At 58.5% G+C, this 20262-nt stretch overlaps 3 protein-coding genes and 1 non-coding gene across 6 annotated transcripts in view; 1 reads left to right on the top strand and 3 right to left on the bottom strand.

Annotated features, from left to right (window-relative positions):
* The window catches only part of ATP6V0D1 (ATPase H+ transporting V0 subunit d1), a 37064-nt gene extending 30448 nt beyond the window's left edge, over window positions 1-6616 (bottom strand). The window contains exon 1 of the mRNA XM_005229193.4: window positions 6422-6616. Within this exon, the coding sequence (XP_005229250.2) occupies window positions 6422-6551 (130 nt within the window). The 5' untranslated portion in view covers window positions 6552-6616. The remainder of the gene's footprint in view (window positions 1-6421) is intronic.
* A 142-nt stretch (window positions 6617-6758) lies between these two features.
* AGRP (agouti related neuropeptide) lies at window positions 6759-11255 on the bottom strand. Of its 2 annotated transcripts, none has more exons than XM_055818774.1 (4): window positions 11057-11255; window positions 8556-8746; window positions 8186-8280; window positions 6759-7555 (listed from the first exon to the last, which is right to left on the bottom strand). In XM_055818774.1, the coding sequence occupies exons 2-4, from the start codon at window positions 8728-8730 to the stop codon at window positions 7364-7366; spliced, it is 462 nt and encodes a 153-aa protein (XP_055674749.1). In that variant the 5' UTR covers window positions 8731-8746; window positions 11057-11255; the 3' UTR covers window positions 6759-7363. The 2 variants fall into 2 exon arrangements, with proteins under 2 accessions (XP_055674749.1, XP_005229251.1); XM_005229194.3 differs by lacking the exon at window positions 11057-11255 and adding an exon at window positions 10468-10911.
* Window positions 11256-12520: 1265 nt separating this feature from the next.
* LOC101912478 (SNF-related serine/threonine-protein kinase-like) lies at window positions 12521-18380 on the top strand. 2 transcript variants are annotated; one of them, XM_055818773.1, is made up of 7 exons: window positions 12521-12985; window positions 13811-13979; window positions 14292-14433; window positions 15939-16080; window positions 16261-16473; window positions 16581-16718; window positions 16862-18380. In XM_055818773.1, exons 2-7 carry the CDS (start codon window positions 13845-13847, stop codon window positions 17727-17729), a joined length of 1638 nt encoding a protein of 545 aa, XP_055674748.1. In that variant the 5' UTR covers window positions 12521-12985; window positions 13811-13844; the 3' UTR covers window positions 17730-18380. The 2 variants fall into 2 exon arrangements, with proteins under 2 accessions (XP_055674748.1, XP_055674747.1); XM_055818772.1 differs by having other exon boundaries at window positions 12523-12985; window positions 13811-14433.
* A 1011-nt stretch (window positions 18381-19391) lies between these two features.
* TRNAK-UUU (transfer RNA lysine (anticodon UUU)) lies at window positions 19392-19464 on the bottom strand. The gene has a single exon. It is a non-coding gene; the product is annotated as a tRNA-Lys (tRNA).
* Window positions 19465-20262: the final 798 nt, after the last annotated feature.

Here is a 20262-nt window from a genome sequence, read left to right as displayed (position 1 = left end):
TGACTGAGCCAGCATTTGGCAAGGGTGTGCCTGAATTACCACAACTTTTGTTCTCTCTCCTCCCCCACAAAAGCTAGTAAACTATGGCCAGGTCACAATTCCCAGAAAGCTGCCTCATGCAAGAACACAACAGCCTGTCAGAACAACAGCCTTTTTCTGCTGAGTATTCAAGTAGGGTAGCGCTCGAGATTACAGTGACATGTACTTACAGCCACCTCCTTTCAACACTTGGATCGGGCCCTCTGTTTTTGATGCAGCTGGCTGTACATGAGGCATAAACACGACTGAAGCTTTATTCAACATACCACTGTGCCAACACCTCAACATTTCAGATGACATTTTCTTGTGAGACTTCAGATCCACAGTAATATGACTATTCTCTCCTGCAAGTTTGCTTTGTCATAACAAGGAATCGAGCCTTTACTGTCTTTCAGACAACTGTCAGCTATCAAAGCCCAGCCTGTACACCCTACTCAGAGTGACTCATGGCCCCACCAGCTTGTACTTCCACCCCTTCCTTCTTCAGCATCCTCCCATAACTCCATTGGAGAATTTTGAATCAAGTTAAGGGCTCAAGCACTTCCAGGCAAGGAGAGATCTCTCTTCTTGCACCCAGGCACAGAACTAGCTTTCGCAACTTCCAAGCTGAACTGATGCTTTCACACAATTATCTGCTGTAACCCTGACATCTCACTCCAAAGCACCCGGGGCCATCACCGCATATATAAAAATTAAAGTATCATTTGCCATCTCCCAGGCCTGAGGCAGTAAAGCAGCTGAGGGATTACACAGCAGTCTGCAGATACCTACATCGCCCACATCTCCCTTCAGATGACTGCAGCCATTACCACCTGGCTTGTTGCTGTCTGTTTGGTCTCTTTATAGCCCCCAACCAGACACTCCTGAAGCCGATTCTCTGAAATCTCACCCAAGAAGCACCCAGAGACCCTTCATTCCTTGCAGAATTTAGGACCTTTTCCATGGTTGCATACCACCAGCAGTGATATGCCCCCTTTCCCCTGCTGTCAGGCAGCAAATTCCTCTGGGCCACAGCTAGACACAGAGAAGCATCATCTTTGGCCCCTTCCCCTATCAGTCTCACCTCTAGCTCTTCACCTTGCCATTTGAGATGTCCTCAGCACCAAACAGCAGCCTGTATTTCTAGCCCAGCCTTTCCTGGAGTTGAACTCAACCTCCCCAGAACTTCCAACCCAGCACAGCCAGGTTTTGTTTCCTTAGAGGCCCTCAACAAGGTAGCCCTCTCCAGATCCTTCCAAAAGGTGAGGTAACCCCTCCTAATCTGCCTGCACCTCCAGTAAGCTTCACCTCTACGTACTGTTCCCCCCCACCCTTCAAGCGCAAGCTGCACTAAGTCAGCTGTAACCTCAGAGGTCCCGCACACTGACAGGACATCAGCCTGGCCCCTAGGCAGCAGTTTAACAGAGAGGCAACGAGTCATTCAGAATCAAAGAGAAACAGAGCAGAAAGCAGTCTCACACTGCAATAGCCGAGAGCAGAGGAAAAACAAGACGAAAGCACTGACAGGCTGCCGAGCAGTAGTACTTGCCAGGAAACCCAGACAGCATCATCTTCTGATGAGGGGCAGGACCCAAACAAGGGCTGAAGCTGCAGCAGCGCTGAGAAGCTGACCTCAGCTGCTGCTTGAAGTTTAGCTAGCAGAAGCTATGAAGCAGGTCTCTGCCCAGTAAAGGAGGCCAGAACAAACACCAAAGAGCCTCTGCTGAACCCTGCAGGAAGCCAGAGACCACAGGGTTTGTTTGCCACCATGATTTAGCAGGCTGTGGAAGTGCCATCTTTCTTCCAATAAATCATGTTTTCCTTGAGCTTGTTTTAATAGGACAGCTGATTTAACCAGTTACAGCCTGTGGTTACACTGGGGGACACAGGACAAAGCACCAAGATTAGCAGGACAGCCTTTTGACTACTGCTCTGTTGCTGCATGAGCAGCCAGCATTCACAGGACAGGAATGGTCTACACCTTCCTTGGGTCTCACTGTTCCCATATGCCCTGCCTTACCTGGCAAGTGAAAGCTCCTGGGGACAGGGCTAGTCCTCCTGCACAGTCCCAGCATGCAAGGGTCAGCTTTTCACAAGGGGCTTCTAGATGTCAGGAGCCAGAGAGCATCATCATCGTGCTTTTGAAAGCTCCCGACCACATTATGGCTTGGTTTCTATATCCACCCAGTTTGGGGTTCAGACTGAACCATTCAGAGTTGAAGATAGATCCAAGCATGTCCACACTTCAGGACCATCAAGTGGCTTCTCCTTGCTTGGTCATACAGCAAAGGAGACGCATAGGAAAGGATCCCCACACACCCAGGAGAACATCATGAGCTTCACCATGGAATGAAGCGCCAAAAGCACTCTTGGAAGTAGTCTATAGCCCTCACAGCAATGCAACTTCTCTACACAAGAGAAGGCACGCTGCCCATGTCGTTAAGCTGAAAGAGAAGCCCAGCTCCAGCCTTTAGGGGCCCAAATTCCAGGACCACAGTGATAAAATGGAAGAGAGAAGGGTAGCACAGCTTTTCCCACTCCTCTCAGCGAAAGATGTGGTGAACACCCTGTACATAACACCATAAAGCAAAGGCAGCCTCCAGGGGAAAAAAAAGGACCCTTGGGACCATGAAAACAAAAGCATACACTGCACTTGGCAGAAGCCTGGTACACAGAGGACACGCTCCCCAACATGCATCTGCTGGAGGTAAGAGTCCACAGCTCTGCTTAGGCAGGCCATTGCTTTGGTTCTGTGGTCAGACAACAGGAAGACAGACACACATCACCCTGCAGTGGCTCAAACATGTGCTCAGTATACTTCCAGATATTTCATCACCACTCCTCTGCATGGAGAAAGACAGAAGAGGAGAAAGTGGGGGAGAAGTGCATGTCTTTATATAGAAGAGGCATTTAAGACAGCAAATCTTATCAATCCACTCCTGAGCTGGCTGAAAGCAGCACATCCTTTCTGGGTAGCAAAGACTACACAGAACAGCTCTGGAAATACTCTTCAAGACTCAAAAACAACCAATCAACCTGTCCAGTCGTGGTTTACTCCATGCCATCCACCCTAAATTGAGAGTTTAGTGCTCACTATGTATTGCTACAGATGCATTTGACAGGAAACACAGGTCCAGCACACATGAGGATACCATTCAGGCAGACCACCGTGGACTCCAGCTGGCATGGAGCCAGGCAGTCTAGGGTGACCTACTTGCTTCAAGCTCTCCAATTTCACTGTTGAAGCCTGTGGACCAAACCAAGGAGATAAGAGAGAACCCCGGTCTTGGAAATCCCTTCTTTCTAAAAGGGGCACATTTATTTTCTTCTGCTAGTCACCCTTTGTCTCCTAAACACATCTTTGGGGGTCAGACAGTTACCCTGCTCTTCCCCAAGCTGATGTGACACACCACCACTACTTTGGGGTTACAAGGACTGAAAACTGAAGAGTTTTCACAGGACAAGTCCACACCAGACCAATACCTGCAGGCTGAGATGCACAAATAAAACACGACAAATTCCTGTGGGGCATGAGACTAGTTCCACATACAGCTTAAGCCAAAGGCAGGACACATTCCATCCTCCCATGCGCACACCACTGTTTCCATAAGAGGTACAAGTCCCCAGCTGAGCCAACTGCACAGACAGCACCACTAGGACCCCCAGAGTGGTGGTGGAAACACACAGCCTCTGAAAAGCCTCTCCCAACAGAGGCCCACACTAGCAAGCTTGAGCCAACTACCTGCCACTTCTCAGCTGGCCATTCTGCAGCCTTGTTACCCAGCGAGAAGGCAACACAGCCTGCTGCTGGATTTCACCATACCAATCACATTCATAGCATCAGCAGGTCAGAAAGAAATCTGTTTCTACACTGCTGCCGTGGAAGCAAGAGGAATATTAGCAACAGCAGACTCATGACCACTCACCCAAAGGTCAAGAAATTCCTATTTCTAAAGAAGATGCTTTTGTGGACTTCCCGGGTTCCACATACTTTCTGCAGTACAAAGCAGTGCAGACCAAGAGTAAAGCCTGTCAGTCACTTACATTCCAGGCCCAGCCTGAACTCTGCTGCTTAGAAGCAGCACTACTGTCCAACAGCTCTTTATTCTCCAGAGGTGATACCAGACCTCTAACAGGCTACCACAGCTTTTAGGAGCTAGAGACAGCTCACCACCCTTTTGACAGTAGACATCTGGGTGACTCATAAATTTGGTAATCCAAGACAGATTCCATTCAAGAACACATCCATGCTCACACCTCTGAAGCAGAGGAAAGCAGCTCCAAGTCCTTCACTGACACCTTGTGTCAGAAGCAGGAATTGGCTGCAACAGAGAGAGCTAAGCATGTTCCAAGCGATACCCAGCACAGGTGTAAGCACACAAGGACCTCTGGCTGAGAAACAACCAGAGCACCAGGACTTTTGGGGCTGAAAGAAGGGATTAAGCATATTATCGTGGAGGGTTTCAAGACAAAACTTAAGCCAAAACAGCACTGTCACCCTGCCCTTGGTCCTTGTCATGTTTTCCTGCCCTTTCTTAAAGCCAGCTCAGGAGCCTGCCTGACCACAGCAAGCCTGTTTGGCTCTGTGTATGATTATCAAGCAGCAAGAGCTGGAATCGGCTTACTTTGTGATCAGACAAGCAGAAATGACGAGGATCATGCAGAAAAGCATGATCTCCTCCTTCCAGCAGCACTAAGCTGTCAGCTCAAGTCCTGAAGCAGAGAATTTAATTCCTTTGTGCTTCCAGACTGATCCAAGCACACCAGCGGGAGCAGCCTTTCAGACCTGGAAGCACAATATCCTCCAAACAATGCCAATACCCGTGACCAGCCAGATACCCGATTCCCAGGGCCAGTCCCAGAACAGCCTGGGTCCTTCGTGACTTCTCCATGGCCAAGGTGAGTATTCACTCCAGGACTGGGACTAACTGCAGAAGCAGACTTGCAGGCAAGACACGGTGGCAAAGACAGAACAGAAACAGTGGAGAAGAATGTACGAGTAGTTTATGCCCAGGCACGTATTTTGGCTGCTAATAAGCTAGCCACTGCCTGGATTTAGTGCAGACAAGCATCTGGTTGAGAAAAAATGCATGTTAAAAAGTCCATGGAGCACAGAAAATGAGTACTGTAACAGGAAAATCAGAACTAAAGGGACAGAGAAAAGAAATGGTCTGACCACAGACCTATGTAAGTGATCAAGAACAATGTTCCTTTGAAGCAAAATCCCTCTACAAGGGCACACTAGTCAGGGGCACAGAAAGCAAAGTGGTGGAGGAAGGAGATTGGCAGCGAAATCCGGACAGCCTTCAGACTCTGAATGAAGCTCAAGAAGTAGGACAGCAGCAGCCATCACCAGAGAGCTGTCAGGGACAAGACAGTAACAATACCAAGACATATAGGAACCCCAAACTAACTCATTTCAAACGCATAAAACACCACTCCAAGCTAGGTTTATGCAACTTGGTTCAGAAGGCAAGTAGGGGCTGGGGGGGGCGGAGGAGCAAGCTATTTGGTACAGAAAGACTCCCTCTTTCAGGCCCCAGGCTCCAAAGCAAGAATGACAGAGACTGCTGCAAGCAAAGAGCTGCAAAGAAGTCTAGCCAAAAAGGGGCTTCAGTCCTAAGTAAAAGCACCCTGGGTATTTTTAAGGTAGAGACTGAGGTACAGGACAGCACTCTGCTCCCATTCTGTTGCTTAGCATTTGAGTGAGCAGCTTCAGGTAACTTCCATCATGGTTCAGCCAGCCATGGATCCCTCTAGGTAGTCAATATTAATTTAAATCACTCATCAATGATCATCAAGATAAAGCTGATGCATAACTAGCATTTTTAGAAGAAAGCATTATCCAATAATTACCATCCCATTGACCAAAACAACCATCTCTAGATACATATGTTTCCAGCCTGTTTCAACAGAGACTTAGTTTTGATCTTCATGTTTTGCGGTCCAAGTTCTGGATGCCAATGAGTGAAAACTGTTAAGCAGGTCACTGATACAGGAGAAAAAAATTTAGCCTGACAGACCCGCCAGGCTCCCAACAACCGCAGGACATGCACCACAGCTACAGGGCCACCTCAAGAAAGCACTGGGAACTCAAGCTTCCTTAAATGGCTGTATCAACTGTTGCAATCACACGGCCGGGCTGACCGGGAAACTGAGTCAGCTGAGCTCAGAGTGAGCAGCCGGGGGGGACGGAGGACGCGACCAAGTGCCTGCTCAGCTAAGGGGTGAAGAAGGAACAGCGCCTCCAAAACGCCGCTATCGGCTCTTTTCCTCAGTGCCACACAGCCCCTCACCTCCCCCTCACTCTCACGCCGACCGAGTTTCCCCCTCAGCCTGGCGGCCAGGCCTTACCCTTAGTATGGGGGGTCCCCGCCCGCCTCAGAGCGCCGTCGCCACTCACCCTCTAGGCTCTCACACTGCACCAGGTTCACGTAGTCACCTTGCCGGAGCACTCCCGCCTTAAAACCACGTACCAACCCTTCCAGGTAACCGTTATCCACGTTGAAATACAACTCGGGAAAAGACGACATGGCGGCGACAGACAAGACGGGTGAACAACCCCCCCAGCGCCTCACGTGACCTGCCCGGCGCTCACGTGACGCTACGCGCGCGCCTGTTCCCGCCCCTTTCCCAGCAGGCAGTGCGAGGGCGGGAAGTGCCTCCGGTGGGGGTGGGGCGGGGCTGTGAGGAGCGGAATGGCGGCCGCTGGCAGCGCCGCGCCCCGCAGTAACGCCTCTTCCATCCCCACAACCACACCTTCCCCCAGCAGCAGGCCTGAGGCTGGCCTCCAGCACGCCTGAAAGCCTTTGTGTGGGGTTTGTAGGGCTTTTCACAGTCTCCACGGACACATTTTATCCTCTTAGTGCAGCTGTGGTGGAGGCGGTGGTGGTGGTCTGTGCTGGTTGCATCCACGCTGCAGGTACTTGGTCACTGACTCCTTGGGGCTGATGGCTTGCAGGTGTAAAGCACCCTGGGGCCACTATGATCGATACTGGCAAAAGAACACAAGTAAAGCCTCCAGCGCAAGTGAAACGTCACATCCTGGAGCACCTTCCAGCCTTGAGACCGCTCACCTAGCCAGGAGGGGCCCTGCAGAAGCTGCTCGGGGGGGAAAAAAGCTCATTTGGTTTGATATGGGGGTCACCCTTGGCTGTTTGGACATGGTGCCCACCTGGATGCAGGAGCCCTGACCTTGCCGCTACCCCTCTTCCCCAAGATCCCAAGCAGACACATGGAATCATTCCCACTCAACAACAGCTTTTGCTAATGGCTGGTTTATTAGAGCTGCAGAGGAGGAGGCAGCATGCGTGGGCAAGGAGCAGGCAGCCCCACGGCACAGGCACTAGTTCTTGCCACAGGGGAAGCTGGTGCTGATTTTCCTGCAGTAGCAAAAGGCATTGAAGAAGCGGCAGTAGCAGGTGGCACAGGGGTCGCAGCAGGGGACCTGATGCCCAAGGCAGGACTCCAGCAGGCGGACACAGCGGCGAGGTGAGCGCTCTTCGCGACCTGCAGCTTGCGGTTCTGTGGATGATGCCTGCCAGAAAGAGAGGAAGAGGAGGGAAAGATTTGGTGCTGGACCACTATGCTAGCGATAAAGAACTGCATGGGAGAGAGCCAACAGTGGCTGCTGAAACCTGCTGCTGCCAGCAGTGGAGTGTTCTGTCATGCTCAAGCCCAGGCTCGAGCTGTTGGAGATCACCACTGAGCCCCGTGGGCTCCCTGTGGGTGCCACTGCCTCACCTAGCATGTCTCAAGGCCTTTAGGCACGCATTTATTTTGAAACACAGCTTTGATTTTAGTGAAGGGTGCTGCGCCTTCTGCCTGAACAGAGGCACTGGGGGCCAAGCCAGGCAAGTTACAGCACTGCCCAGTGAACTCTGGCTCTGCAGAGGCTTCCTGGGCTGTGCTTGAGGTTAATTAAACAGATTGCAGGAGTCTGGTCCCTCAAACCACTCTCCTTTGAGTGCTGGAGCCCCTCGCAGCTCTGGACAGCCCCAGCCCAGCCCTGGCTGCTCCCTAGCAGGAGATGAACAGGTACTCCCTTCCCAGGCAGCACCATGGTGGGCTCCAAACCACTCCTGGCCCCAGGGGCACAGAGAAGGCTGCTGTGGCCGGAGGCTGCCCACTCTTTCAGGTGTCTGTAGGAAAGCTCCAGGAGTGTTACCTGCGGTTCCAGCACACCACCTCTCTGCATGAGGTCACCGTTGGCTTCTTGGACCTCCAGGGCCATCTGCTCAAACCCCAGCCTGGGGAGAGTTCCTGTGAGATACGGAGAGGATGGAGGAGGAAGCTGCTGGGGGGGTCAGCTCTTATTCTGCTACCCATGGATGTATATCCCCAGAAAAAAAAGGCCCCATTCCCTGTGGCTGCCAGGCTGCTCTCGCTAGCCAGCAATAGGAGAAGCTACATAGTTTTAAGGGGATCCCCTGCATCTGACCCTGGACATGGGGTCCCCACTTCAATTTTGGGGCCCTGGACATGCTAGCAAGCAGCTGGTGGGGGACTGCTGGAGAGTGGGGGGCCACAGGACTCACCTGCCGGCTCTGCAGACACCTCCTTGACTTTCCGCAGCAGGCTGGAGTACCGGGCTCTGTCTGCCCCTTCCAGCCCACAGCTCACCTTCTGCAGGTGGCCACAGCTGAGGTCGGCAGTGAGGATGGCCTGGATCCCCTGCAGCAGCCCACAGCACACCAGCAGCACGTTCAGCATGGTCCTGGGGGACAACCTGCGCAGAGGGGTCCTGGCCAATGTCAGCCCGCCCATTGGCAGCCTGGCCCTCGCCTCCACCCCACCACCATCACCCCCGAAGCAGCAACGCATCTGTGAGGGGCAGCCTCAGCCACTGTGCCAGGCTATTTGCTGTCTTGGACTTGAGAGCCTTTCTCGGGCCACCACACATGTGGCAGCTTCATGTGGACCCTCCAGAGCTGTAGGGCACCCTACGTGAGGGCACATTCATGATCTCACCGCGGAGAGGGGTGAGCAGCAGAGGACAGACTGAGGCTCGATCTTTTTTGCGGCAGTTCATGGTCTCCCTGCCCCACACACAGCCTCCAGCATCTGCCAGACCATCGCGGTGCTGTGTGTTCACCACCTGCACGTGCACAGATGTGGCTAAAACATCCAACATGGCTCCTGCCAGCCACTTGTGCTCGCAGGGTATGGAAATGCCACTAGTTTTAAAGATCAGAAGCTAATACTCACTGCCTAGTCTGCATCTGGGCTTGGGCATGCAACCAGGGCCTTGCAGGCAACAGCCAGGACTGGGATCTCACGAGGCCCCTGAGTACCACCACAGAGGCAGCTGTGTACCCAGCAGCAGTTCGCTCTGTGCCCTTTTCCACAGCAGTGCCGAGGGCTGCACAACTCACAGCCCAGCACCTCCCTGCTTCTCGCCCCACTCCTCTGTAACACCTCCCCCTCCCAGTTTCTCCCACAGCTATCCAGCTGCCAGCCCCTGAGCCATGTTTCTGCACACAGCCTTATGGGCAGGTTTGCAACGCATTGGTCAGGAGCAACATTATATGGTTGAAACATGAGAGACCTTCTGCACGTTGCAGCTGGAGCAGCTGCAACAGAAATCTCCCTGAAAGTCCCTGGGAATTTACAAACTGCTTTGCTACAGCTCCTTTTTCAACAAAACAACAGGATTTGGGCATAATAATGTGAGGCTCCGAGAAGATAAAGTGTGACACGGAGGCTGGCAGAGCAAGCAGGTATGGATGAGATTTTGCTTAAGGACCATGGCAATGGGCTGGATGTCACAACCAAGGCCCTTGCAGGGGACTCCAGCCCCTCCGTGCCACCATTACCTGAAAAACCCGCTGACACTCGACTGTGTGGCTTCTGTGTGGGAAGCGTTTGGATGCTAAGCCCCCTCAGCCTGGGTCGTGGACACCATCATCAAGAGATGTCCCCCCAGTTGGACCAGCCTGCAGTTTTCACCTGCCCCCAGTGCAGTGTTTGCTTCCCCCTCCCTGCTTGTGGGAGGTCTAGCAGAAGGGAGGAAGGTGAAGGTATCATGCTGGGCAGAGAGCAAGGCTGGGCTGGAGGGGGCTTGGTGGGGAAGAGGGCCACACCAGGCACAGTGGGGGGAAGACTGGGCGAGCTGAGCTGGGGCAGAGCAGATGCAGGGCTGGGCTGTGGGCTTTGGGGGCCTCAAAGTTGTAAAAAGTGGGGAGGCTTTTAGGGAGCAAAAGAAAAGGGGCTGGGGAGGGCACCCCCAGTCACTGCCAGCAGCCTAGTCCCATGAAACCTCACGCCTGCTGCTTTGGTAGCCTTGGGGCTCCAGCACCCCAGAGCTGTGCGGGCCACTCCTCACCTCCCCATCCCCACAAAACCTCCCAGCTCTTTGCCAGGAGCGACCCCTCCGCACCGTGGGGAGCCCCACAGCCATGGGTATCATGCCCTGAATGCCCCCAGACCCTTCCCATTGTAAGCACTGACCTCTCCAAGCAGAGAGGGGGCTTGCCGCTCGCTGCTCCACCGAGCTCGCTGGGAGCGCTGCTCCTGCTTTCTGCCTCAGTATCCTCCTCCCCACATGCTTACTGGAACTTATATTGGCTTTTAATTAATTAAGTGCTGTGGCCACATGACTCTGCTAACTACCAGGTAGGTGGGCTTCTCTGGGAACCAGGCTTTGTCTGAAAGGAGAGGCAGCTGGCAGGGCGATGCGCAGGAGGGAGGGCTCCTGCTCTGCACCCTGCACAACTGCGGGGAGGAACAGATCCCCACAGGCCCCAAACTCCCCAGTTTCTGTGTGGCGGTCCCTACCACCCTTCCAGGCCACTTCTCTTTCCAGCTGTGTCTGAGCAGAGCCACTGAGCCTGCAGGCTGGGAACACCTCCTAGTTCCCAGCTAGACAAATACCAGGGCTACAGGCTCCTTGCCAAAGACCGCTGAGCTCTCTGCTGGTTCTCAAATGGAATATTGCCCTCCCCCCCAGCTCCTAACAGGCACCCTGCCATAGCCCAGAACCTCCAGAAGCCCTCCAATGGTTGACCATTTGCCATCTGCTGATTTTTCAGGCTCCCACCTGTGCTAGCTGCATCCCATTGATGTATCCTTTGGAAAACATGCGGTTCCCCGAAGCCAGGCGCTCTCAGACGAGCTCCCTTGTGCGTCCCAGGCTCGACTCCACTGTGGGAAGGGAGGAACCAGCCACTCGGTTCTCCCCAGCCCCTGTGCTGGCTTTCACAGCCACCACATGTGTCTCCTTGAGCTTCTCAGTACAGAGACCTTCAAGGGCCGCTCCAAAACCCAAAGGGAGCTGCAGCCAGCCCGATGCAGCCTCAGTCACAGGGCCAGGCACTGGTGGAGGTGGCACCTCTGCAGTCTCTCACCGGCCAGGGCTGCAGGGGACATGTGTTACAGATGCAGCATCACAGCACACCACATGCCTGTCCTTGCTTTTTCAACTGAGGGCTTCAAAGCAGCATTGGCACATGTACAACAGGCAATTGGCTAAAGGATACAGACCTGCAGCACCCAGCACCCCGTCAGGAGGAGGACCCAGCCCTGACACACACGAACTTTTCATTAGGGGAGAGGAACCGGGAATGGATAGTCAGCCAAAAGAGGTGGTGGGAGATGCTGCTCACAGAGCCTCCACCGTCCCCTCCGGTACTGACGGCAGCAGATCTGAGAGCTGTTTGCTAGAAACCCCAGTGCCAGAAAGGAATCGCCTTTCTCTGTGGATCCCCAAACTCACACACAGGGTGGCTAATTGCCCAGACACCCAGCGTCCAGGGGCTGCCAGCTCCTGCCTCCAGCCCCCCGCAGACTGCCCGCTACCAGGGCGGCAGCGCAGCCGGGCTCCTCTTGGAAAGGCCTCTGCCCTTGGGTGGCTTCAGCCCCCGGGGAAAGGGGGCGATAAGACACGAGAGGGGTTCAATGGGCTGTGACGTGCGCACCCGGGGAGGCCAATGGCCCGTGCCAGGCAGCTCCTGAGCCCTGTGCCGCCAGGGAGCACCCCCAGCCTCCCAGCAGGTCCCCGGGGGAGTGTGAGCCGCCGCTCCCGGCTGCGGTGGCAGCCCCCTCGGCACCACCTGATTCCCGGCACAGGGGATGCTTCAGAAGAGGCACAGGACCGGCAAAGGGCTCATCTGCTGTGCTTCTTCTCCGGCCGCTGGAAATGCTCAGCACCCACCCGGGCCCCTCAGTGCACAGGACCCCCCGCTCAGCACCCTGCTGCCTCCTGCGCCCTGTGTGCCTGAGTAAAGCCTTGGCTTGGCCGTCCCCCTCCTGCCACTCCCGAAGCCGGGGGGGTTGCTGCGCGCCCCATCCCGATGGCAGCTCCGTCCTCTCGGCTCCCCCAGCCCCCTGGCCCGTGCTGCTCCCAGCTGCCGCCCCCCAGCCCGGCCCATCAGGGCCCATTTGCAGCCCGCGGGCGGGGGCTGCCGGGCAGGCATTAGCGGTGCCGGGGGCGGCCGCGCCGAGCTCGTTAGCCACCGGCGCACCGCCTGCCTTGTGCGCGGCCCCGCGGCCGGTAACGAGCTAAATGAGGCAGCCGGCCGCTCGCCGGGCCGCTTCCAGGAAAGCGGGCTCACGGCGGGGGGGCGGCCCCAGGGCTGCGCCCCCGGCCCCGGGCGGAGCGGCTCGGCGGAGATCCCCGTGAGCGGGTGCCCCGGGCAGGAGGGCGGCGAGGCGGACGCCCGGCCCACGGCGCGACCCTCGGGAGCCCGGGCGGGGCGGGGGGCTCTTCCTGGAAGCGGGGTGCGCGGCTCGTTTAGCTCATTAGCGGCCTCGCCACCGCTGATGCCAGCCCAGCCGCCCCCCCGGGCACTACTGAGCCGCGCAGAAGGCCCAAGCCCGTGGCCGCTCCGGGAGATGCGATGAGCATCGCCCCAGCCTCAGCCCCGGCGGACGGGGCCCTTTAAGGCGCGAGCCCGGAGCCGCCCTGACGTCAGCGGGGCGGGCGCGCCCGGGCAGCCGCAGCCCCGGCGGCCCCAGCTCCGCCGCCCCGGTGAGTGCGGGGGGCCGGGGGGGGGCCGAGCCCCGTCTGCCGGGGGTATGGGGGTGCTACTGGGGGACCCGTGGTGACGGGGACTAGGGGTGGGGCAAGGGGGTGCCCAGGCAGTGGGAGTGGGAATATGGGGGTGCCCAGGGTGCTGGAGCCAGGGGGGCTAGAGATAGGGGGGTGTCCCGGGGGCTAGAGACAGGGGGGGTGCGCTATGGGGGTACCCGGCGTGCCAGGGTATGGAGGGGGGAATACGGGGGTGATGAGGGTGCTGGAGATCTGGAGGAAGGGGTGTGGGGGTGTCCAGGGTGCTGGGGTGTGGAAGTGAGGGTGTTGGGGTGCCCAGAGTGCTGGGGTTACGGGGACCTGGTGGTGGGATATGGGGGAGCCCATGGTGATGGGAAATTGGAGGTGAGGGTGTTGGGGTACCCAGGGTGTTGAGAACCTGGAGGTGGGGTATGGGGATGTCCAGGGTGCTGAGGAGTAGAGGTTGGTGTATGGGGGTGCCCAGGGTGCTGGGGACTGAAAATTAGGGTATTGGAGTGTACAGGGTGCTGGGGACCTGGATGTGGGAGTACTGGGGTACCCTAGGGTGCTGAGGAGTGGATCCCAATAGGAGTATTGGGATGTCTGGGGTGTTGGGGACTGGAGGCCAGGGTACAGATGGGTGCCCCAGTCCTGGGATGCTGGAGACTGCGAGATGGGGTGTCAGGGGTGCCCAGAGTGCTGGAACTCTGATGTCCTCCTGGTGTCCCCAGTGCTGCGGGACTTGATATTTGGGGGTGCCCCATCCCTTACCCCACATTGCTCAGTGGCTCCTCCATACCACAGCGCCTGATGCCTGTCCCTGCCTGACATTGCCACCATGGCTGGGACGCAGGGCTGCGGCGAGGGGAAGATCGCGGGGCTGTATGACCTGGAGCGCACACTGGGCAAGGGCCACTTTGCGGTGGTGAAACTGGCACGGCATGTCTTCACCGGGCAGCGGGTGGCCGTCAAGGTGATTGACAAGAGTAAGCTGGCGGGGGAGGCAGCGGGGCAGCTCCTGCAAGAGGTGCGCTGCATGAAGCTGGTCCAGCACCCCAATGTGGTGCGCCTTTACGAGGTCATCGACACCCATGCCAAGCTCTACCTCATCCTGGAGCTGGGTGACGGTGGGGACATGTTTGACCACATCATGCGACATGAGGGCGGGCTGGCTGAGCCACGGGCCAAGCACTACTTCGCCCAGATCGTCCACGCCATCTCCTACTGCCACAAGCTCCACGTGGTGCATCGCGACCTCAAGCCCGAGAATGTGGTCTTCTTCCAGGAGCAGGGGGTGGTCAAACTCACCGACTTCGGCTTCAGCAACCGCTTCCAGCCTGGCAAGATGCTCACCACCAGCTGTGGTTCACTGGCTTACTCGGCACCTGAGATCCTGCTTGGGGATGAGTATGATGCCCCGGCTGTCGGTAAGGGTGGTGGGGTGCAGCCACAGCTGGCACTTACCCTGGGGACCTGCTGCCCTTGTGTCCCTTGTGGGGAGTGTGGTCCTACCGGCGCTGTACCACCTTGCTTTTGCCCCCTTACACTGGGAGCACCCATGCTCCCCCGGTAGCACTGCTGTCTCTGCGGGGAGCAAGCCTGTCCCTTGGGTGCTTGGCTGCCCAGCTCTGCCCTGGCACAGGGTGGTCCTCCCTGTGGAGGCTGTCCCCACACCCACCCAGATGCCACAGAATGATGGCTCATACCAGGAAGAGGAAAAAGCCCAAGCACGCTGTGAGCCTGATGTGACATCCTCCAGTGCTCGGGAGGAGCAGCACGAGGGTGCAGCCACCAGTAAGCCAGCACTAGTGGTTATTTGGGGGTGTGATGCCGGAAGGAAACCTGCTGGGGATGCTGCTGTTTGGGCGGAGGAGCTCCCAAAGTTTCCTTTACTCCATCCCCACCCTGAAAAACGCTTCCTCTCTGTGGCTTCCAGCACCCTTCCTCCCCTGGCCGGGTGCAGGGGTCTGGGGAGACCATCCCGGGGCTAGGAGAGCCGGGCTGAGGGCACCAAGAGGCTCTGCTGGGACAGAGGGGACATGGGAGGGAAGCAGGACCTGAGCCAGTTCTGCTGGAATTTGGAGCAGGAGGATTTAGCAAAGCAAAACATGAGAGCTTAAAGGAAAAAGCCCAGCGTTGGCTCAGGGAAAGGTGGCTCCACAGTTGAGAACGGGCATAGCTTGTGGAGCTGGTAGAAGAATAAGCTGGTGGCTCTGCGAAGGGAAGTGAAGGGAGAAAACCGTCACAGATGAGACATTTTCAAACACAGGCACTTGGCTTAAGCTGAAGGTATTAACGGGGAGCCCTGGGGCATGCTCAGCATCCTAAAAAAAGCACTTTTGCAGACAGTTTGTGTACTCGTCAGGAGGAGCAGGTGAAGATACTGCTGCTTCTGTCCCTGTCCCTGGGTTAGGGCAGCAGTCCCACTCTGGCTGGTGCCCACGTGGCTACAGGCAGCTGGAGAGCCTGGATGGGGGCTGTGTCCCTGTCCCGTGGCTGTGGTGTCCCCTCCAGCACAGTCTTGTACTGGGGTGGTCACAGTGGGGTCTGTTTGGCAGCTGGGAAGCTGAGTAATGACACGAAATAGTGCCATGGGTGGGTGACCTGGGGGGGAACAGAGCTTGGGGCTGGCCTCCCTGTCCCCACCTGGGAAAGGGGGTAAGACCTCAACTGCTTTGGTGAAGCCCCTTGAGGCCTGTTTGGATGTGGGGATGGAGAAGGTCCATCCCTGCCTTGGTGGGGCTGTGGTCTCCCCATCTGTGGGGCAGGACCTGAGAACTGTTACTTCCAAGGAGCATCCCAGTGAGCACTGGTCTCTGCCGGATTGGCATTGGGGGCTGGTAGGGTGGGCTCCCCCCCCAGGGTCCCTGGGGTTGGGGGCTTTCTCCTGGGCCATGGTGATTGCAACCTGAACCATTGCTGCTTCTTGCAGACATCTGGAGCCTGGGGGTCATCCTGTACATGCTGGTGTGTGGTCACCCCCCCTTCCAGGAGGCCAATGACAGCGAGACCCTCACTATGATAATGGACTGCCGCTACACCGTCCCCCCGCACGTCTCTGCACAGTGCGCTGAGTAAGCATCTCTCTCCCCCTGTAACTGGACTCCCCCAGACCCCAACTCACTGTCCCTGGGGGTGGGTGTGCCATCCCTGGGGGATGCCTAGGAGCTGAGGTGGGAAAAGGGAGGAAAAGCAGCTGAATTAGGGGTTCGTGTGCTGCTGCGGGATTGCAGCATCACCCCTTCCCCCCACAGTCTCATCTCCAGGATGCTGCAGCGGGACCCGAAGCAGCGAGCCTCCCTGGAGCAGATCGAGGGCCACGCGTGGCTGCAGGGGGTAGACCCATCCCCTGCCAGCCGCTGCCTGCTGCCCCTCACCTCCCACAAGCGCGTGTCTGAGGAGGAGCACGAAATCATCCTCCAGGCCATGACGTGTGGAAACATTGCGGATCGGGACACCATCCAGGAGTGAGTGATGGGGCAGGATGCCGAGGCAGGAGCCCCTGTGAAGGGCTCTGGGAGTCCCTCTGAGTGCATCCCTTGCACGCTGATGTGGGTCCTTTGGTCCCGCACAGGGCGCTGGAAGCCAACCGCTACAACCACATCACAGCCACGTATTTCCTGCTGGCGGAGAGGATGCTGCGGGAGAAGCAGGAGAAGCAGGGCCACTGCCTCAGCCTTGTCTACAACCTGGCCAAGGAGGTACAAAGCAGGTGAGCCCCTCTGCTGCCCCCTGTCCCCCCAAACCACCCCAGGTCCCCAGTGCAGAGTCCCAGCTGGTCCCTTGTCCCCTTACTTACTACAGTCCTCACGATGCCCGGCGGGGTACTGACACCTGCATCCCCCCCTTTCTCAGGACCAACTTATCGGACACATTCAGCCCCGTGGGCAGCACCAGCAGCCTCTTGCCCTTCACAGAGGTGCCAGGCAGCCTTGCTGTGGGCTCCCGGCTGCCCCCCCTGCCTGCTGGAGGGGACACAAGTGGCCGGCAGCCCCCCAGGACCCTGCTGAAGGTCCCTGCTGTTGACACCACCATCACCAAGAGCACCCCAGCCCTGCAGCAGATCTGTGAGGAGGAAGAGGAGGAGGAGGAGGAGGAGGAGGGGAGGCCCAGCACCATGGAGAGGAAGAGCAGTTCACTGAACCAGGAGCAGATGCGAGCTTTCCTGCATGCCCGCCGCCGCCCATCTGGCTGCGGGGAGGTGTGGGGCCCAGGGGCCGAGCTGGGGAGCTGGGGCGGGCGCTCGGGGGTGGCCTGGGCTGGGAAGGGAGCGAGCGGGGGCTGGGGTCCCCCAGCACTTCGGGGGACCGGAGCCAAGCCCCCTAGGAGGGAGGACATAGAGCCTAGGGGCTCCTTGGCAGAGCCCCCCAGGGAAAAGGGAGCCATCCTGTCCCCCCGGAGTGGCTGTGCTGAGCTTCCCGAGGTGCTGGGGGCAGAGACAACAACCCCTGCTGCCCTCCCAAGCCCTGCAGACAAGTCCCCAGGGCAGGGGGCACCCAGCAGCCCAGCCCAGCGGTCAGGGGAGAGCTCGGACCTGGGGGGCATCGAGGGGGGCGCAGAGAGCGTGATCAAGCTGGACCCAGGCAAAAGCAAGGGGGGCAGCCTGCGGGACAGGCTCCTGCAGTTCCCGCTCTGTGAGAAAGCCCTGGCCTTCAAAATCCGGCCGGGCTCCAAGGAAAGCCTCCTCTCGCTGGGGCAGTTCAACTGCTGCCACGTCATTTAAGCCCCTGGGGCGGGGGTCCGGCCCCACCGCAGGGGCAGGGAGCATGCCTGCTCCTCTGCGTTTGGTCTGCCTGTGACCTGCAGAGCAGTAGCTGTGGGGCTGGCGGGGGGCACGGTGCCCCTGCTTTGTCACCTGCGGTGGCCACCCTGCTAGCATCCGCCCCTGGCGCCCGCCGTGCCGGACCCCCCAGGACGGGGCTGCCCGGGGGGCGAGGTGAGCTGGGTCTGTCCCGAGTGCTGGGGCAGCCCCATGGACCACGACACATTTTTTTAACTACTAGAAATAATTTTTTTAAATAGTCTATTTTAATGTAATTAAATAGAGATTGCTATATCCCCCCCACCCCCTCCCCGTGACAGCGGCTCCCCCAGCCCCGCAGCCCGCGTGGCCCCAGGACCAGGCTGTCCTGCCCGTGGCGGCTGTGGGGCAATCGCTTGCCTGCCTGCAGCCCCCCTGCCGCTGTCCCCCCCCCGACCGGGGCCAGGCACAGGCTGTCCCCTGGGCCTCCCCCCGCAAATAAGCTTCCTATTTATTATCGCTTTGTTTTCTTGCTGGCAAGAAATGAGTGACGACTGAGGCGCGCACGCGGAAGGGATTGGAGCTGCTGGGAAGCAAAGTTAATCGGGCCAATAAAACGCACTCGTGGGTTGATACGGGTGCCGTGTCTCTTGCTGCGAAGCCACCACTGCTGCCCTGCAGCCCCACGCGGGCCTGGCACCAGTGATGGCTGCCCCAGGCGGGCAGCAGCGGGGTCGATCTGGGGGTGCACCGTGGGCGTGGGGTGCAGCGGGCACAGGCTTTCCCTCCCCAGGGCTGGTGCTGGGCCGGCTGCTGCAGTTTAACCGCAGCCGGTGCCTCAGCCCCGCGCAGCCGCTTGCTCGTTGCTTGCCTGCCCCGGCGCAATGGGGGAGAGAAGCAGAAGGGTAAAAGCGAGGCAACTCATGGGCCGAGGTAGAGCCAGTTTAAGGGGAAAAGCAAAAGCTGCGCACATGGGCAAAGCGAAGCGAGGGATTCGTTCACCCCTGCCCACTGGCCAGCCGGGCTCCATCACACGTAACAGGGGCTGGGGAAGACAAACGCCATCGCTCTGAAGGTTCTCCCCTTCCTTGTTCCTCCAGCTTAACTGAGCAGGGCATCACATGGTATGGAACAGCCCTTTGGCCCGTTCGGGCCAGGTGTCCCAGCCATGCCCCCTCCCCATTTCCCGTGCCCCCCTCAGGAACCCGAGAGGGCCCGACTCGGTGTGAACTACCGAGAAAATGAACCATCCCAGCCGAAACCGGGACACTGATGATGTGCCTGTCCCTGGGAGGAGGGGAGCCACTGTACCCGCCCACCCCCCCCCCAGCCCCCAAGAGCTAGGCTTGGGGCGGGGGAGGGAGGGAAGGGGGGCGGCTGCAGCTGTGCCTCGAGGGGAGCGAGGCTTTGGGGGCTCCGTAGGGCACAGGGCCCCCTCTCTGCGGTAATGGGTGGCTGGAATACGCGAGTGGTGCCGTGTGGGTGTCAGATGGGATGGAACCGGCCCCAGAAAGATCCCTGGGGATGGGATGGTGCGGAAAAGAAACAGGGGGTGGGGGGTGGGTAGGGGGCTGTCTGGCAGCAGGGAGAGGGGCTGCTGCCGCCCGCGGGAGACCCTGCCGTGCTGCTAAAGGATAACGCCTTCGCCTGAACAGGGGCTTGAACCCTGGACCCTCAGATTAAAAGTCTGATGCTCTCCCAGCTGAGCTATCCAGGCTCCCGCCCGGGGGGGGCGGGACGCTCCGGACGGACCCCGCGGACCCCCCCCTCGCTGGGGCACGGGGGGACAACGCGGGACACACCCGGCCCGCCCCGAGGGACCCACCGCAGCGGGGGGCAGCCTCGCAAGACAGGGACCCCCGGGACCCCCGCCCTGCCCCGGCGCGTACCAGCACCGGGTGCGGAGGCTGCTGGGGCCTCTTCAGGCGCCTCTTGCGCTGATTGGCTTCATTAAGAGCCACCAGTGAGGCACCTGCCCGCCCTCCGCCAGGGTTAGTTACCGGGGGGCAGAGGGGTGACCCCGCGCTGCGGGAAGGGTCTGGGCGGGAGGTCAGAGCTCGGCACATGCGGGTGGGGGGTGCCGACTGAAAAAAGCTTAATGATCCTGATTAATTAGAACCCGCTGCTTTTAATCCGCGTCTGGCGGCGCGACCCCGCCGGCGCCCCACAGCTGCCACAGAGGCACCGGAGCCCCCCGAGGCGGCTGCAGCAGGACCCTGCTGGGGACACCCGGGCTTTGGGGAAATGCCCCCGGAGGCGGCCGCGGGGTGGAAAAGGGGCCGGGAGCTCAGAGAGAGGCCCCCAGGCCCTGCCAAAGGTCATTTGCTGGTGCCTGGATCCCCCCCCGGAGAGGCCCTACAAGCCCCTCCGAGTGTCACAGAGAGGGACTCTGAGGCCCCCCCGACCCCGCAGAGAGGGGCTGAGAGGCCCCCCAAGGCTCCCGGCCCCACAGAGATGACCCAGACCCCACAAGAGGGCTTGGACCCCCCCAGAGAGGAGCTCAGAGCCCCCCAGA

This window comes from Falco peregrinus, chromosome 14, assembly GCF_023634155.1.
Source record: "Falco peregrinus isolate bFalPer1 chromosome 14, bFalPer1.pri, whole genome shotgun sequence".
Classification (NCBI taxonomy): domain Eukaryota; kingdom Metazoa; phylum Chordata; class Aves; order Falconiformes; family Falconidae; genus Falco; species Falco peregrinus.
The sequence above is the reverse complement of the archived record's forward strand: the minus strand, read 5'-3'. Positions and strand labels throughout refer to the sequence as shown.

Bases quoted from the DNA above. Each gene is read 5' to 3' on its own strand.
- AGRP (XM_055818774.1), bottom strand. From the start codon at position 8,730: ATGCTGAACGTGCTGCTGGTGTGCTGTGGGCTGCTGCAGGGGATCCAG. The intron at 8,281-8,555 runs GTGAGTCCTGTG...CGTATCTCACAG, and splicing joins GGTGTCTGCAGAGCCGGCAG to GAACTCTCCCCAGGCTGGGG. The intron at 7,556-8,185 runs GTAACACTCCTG...TCTTTCTGGCAG, and splicing joins GTGGTGTGCTGGAACCGCAG to GCATCATCCACAGAACCGCA.
- LOC101912478 (XM_055818772.1), top strand. From the start codon at position 13,845: ATGGCTGGGACGCAGGGCTGCGGCGAGGGGAAGATCGCGGGGCTGTAT. The intron at 16,081-16,260 runs GTAAGCATCTCT...TTCCCCCCACAG, and splicing joins GTCTCTGCACAGTGCGCTGA to TCTCATCTCCAGGATGCTGC. The intron at 16,719-16,861 runs GTGAGCCCCTCT...CCCCTTTCTCAG, and splicing joins GCCAAGGAGGTACAAAGCAG to GACCAACTTATCGGACACAT.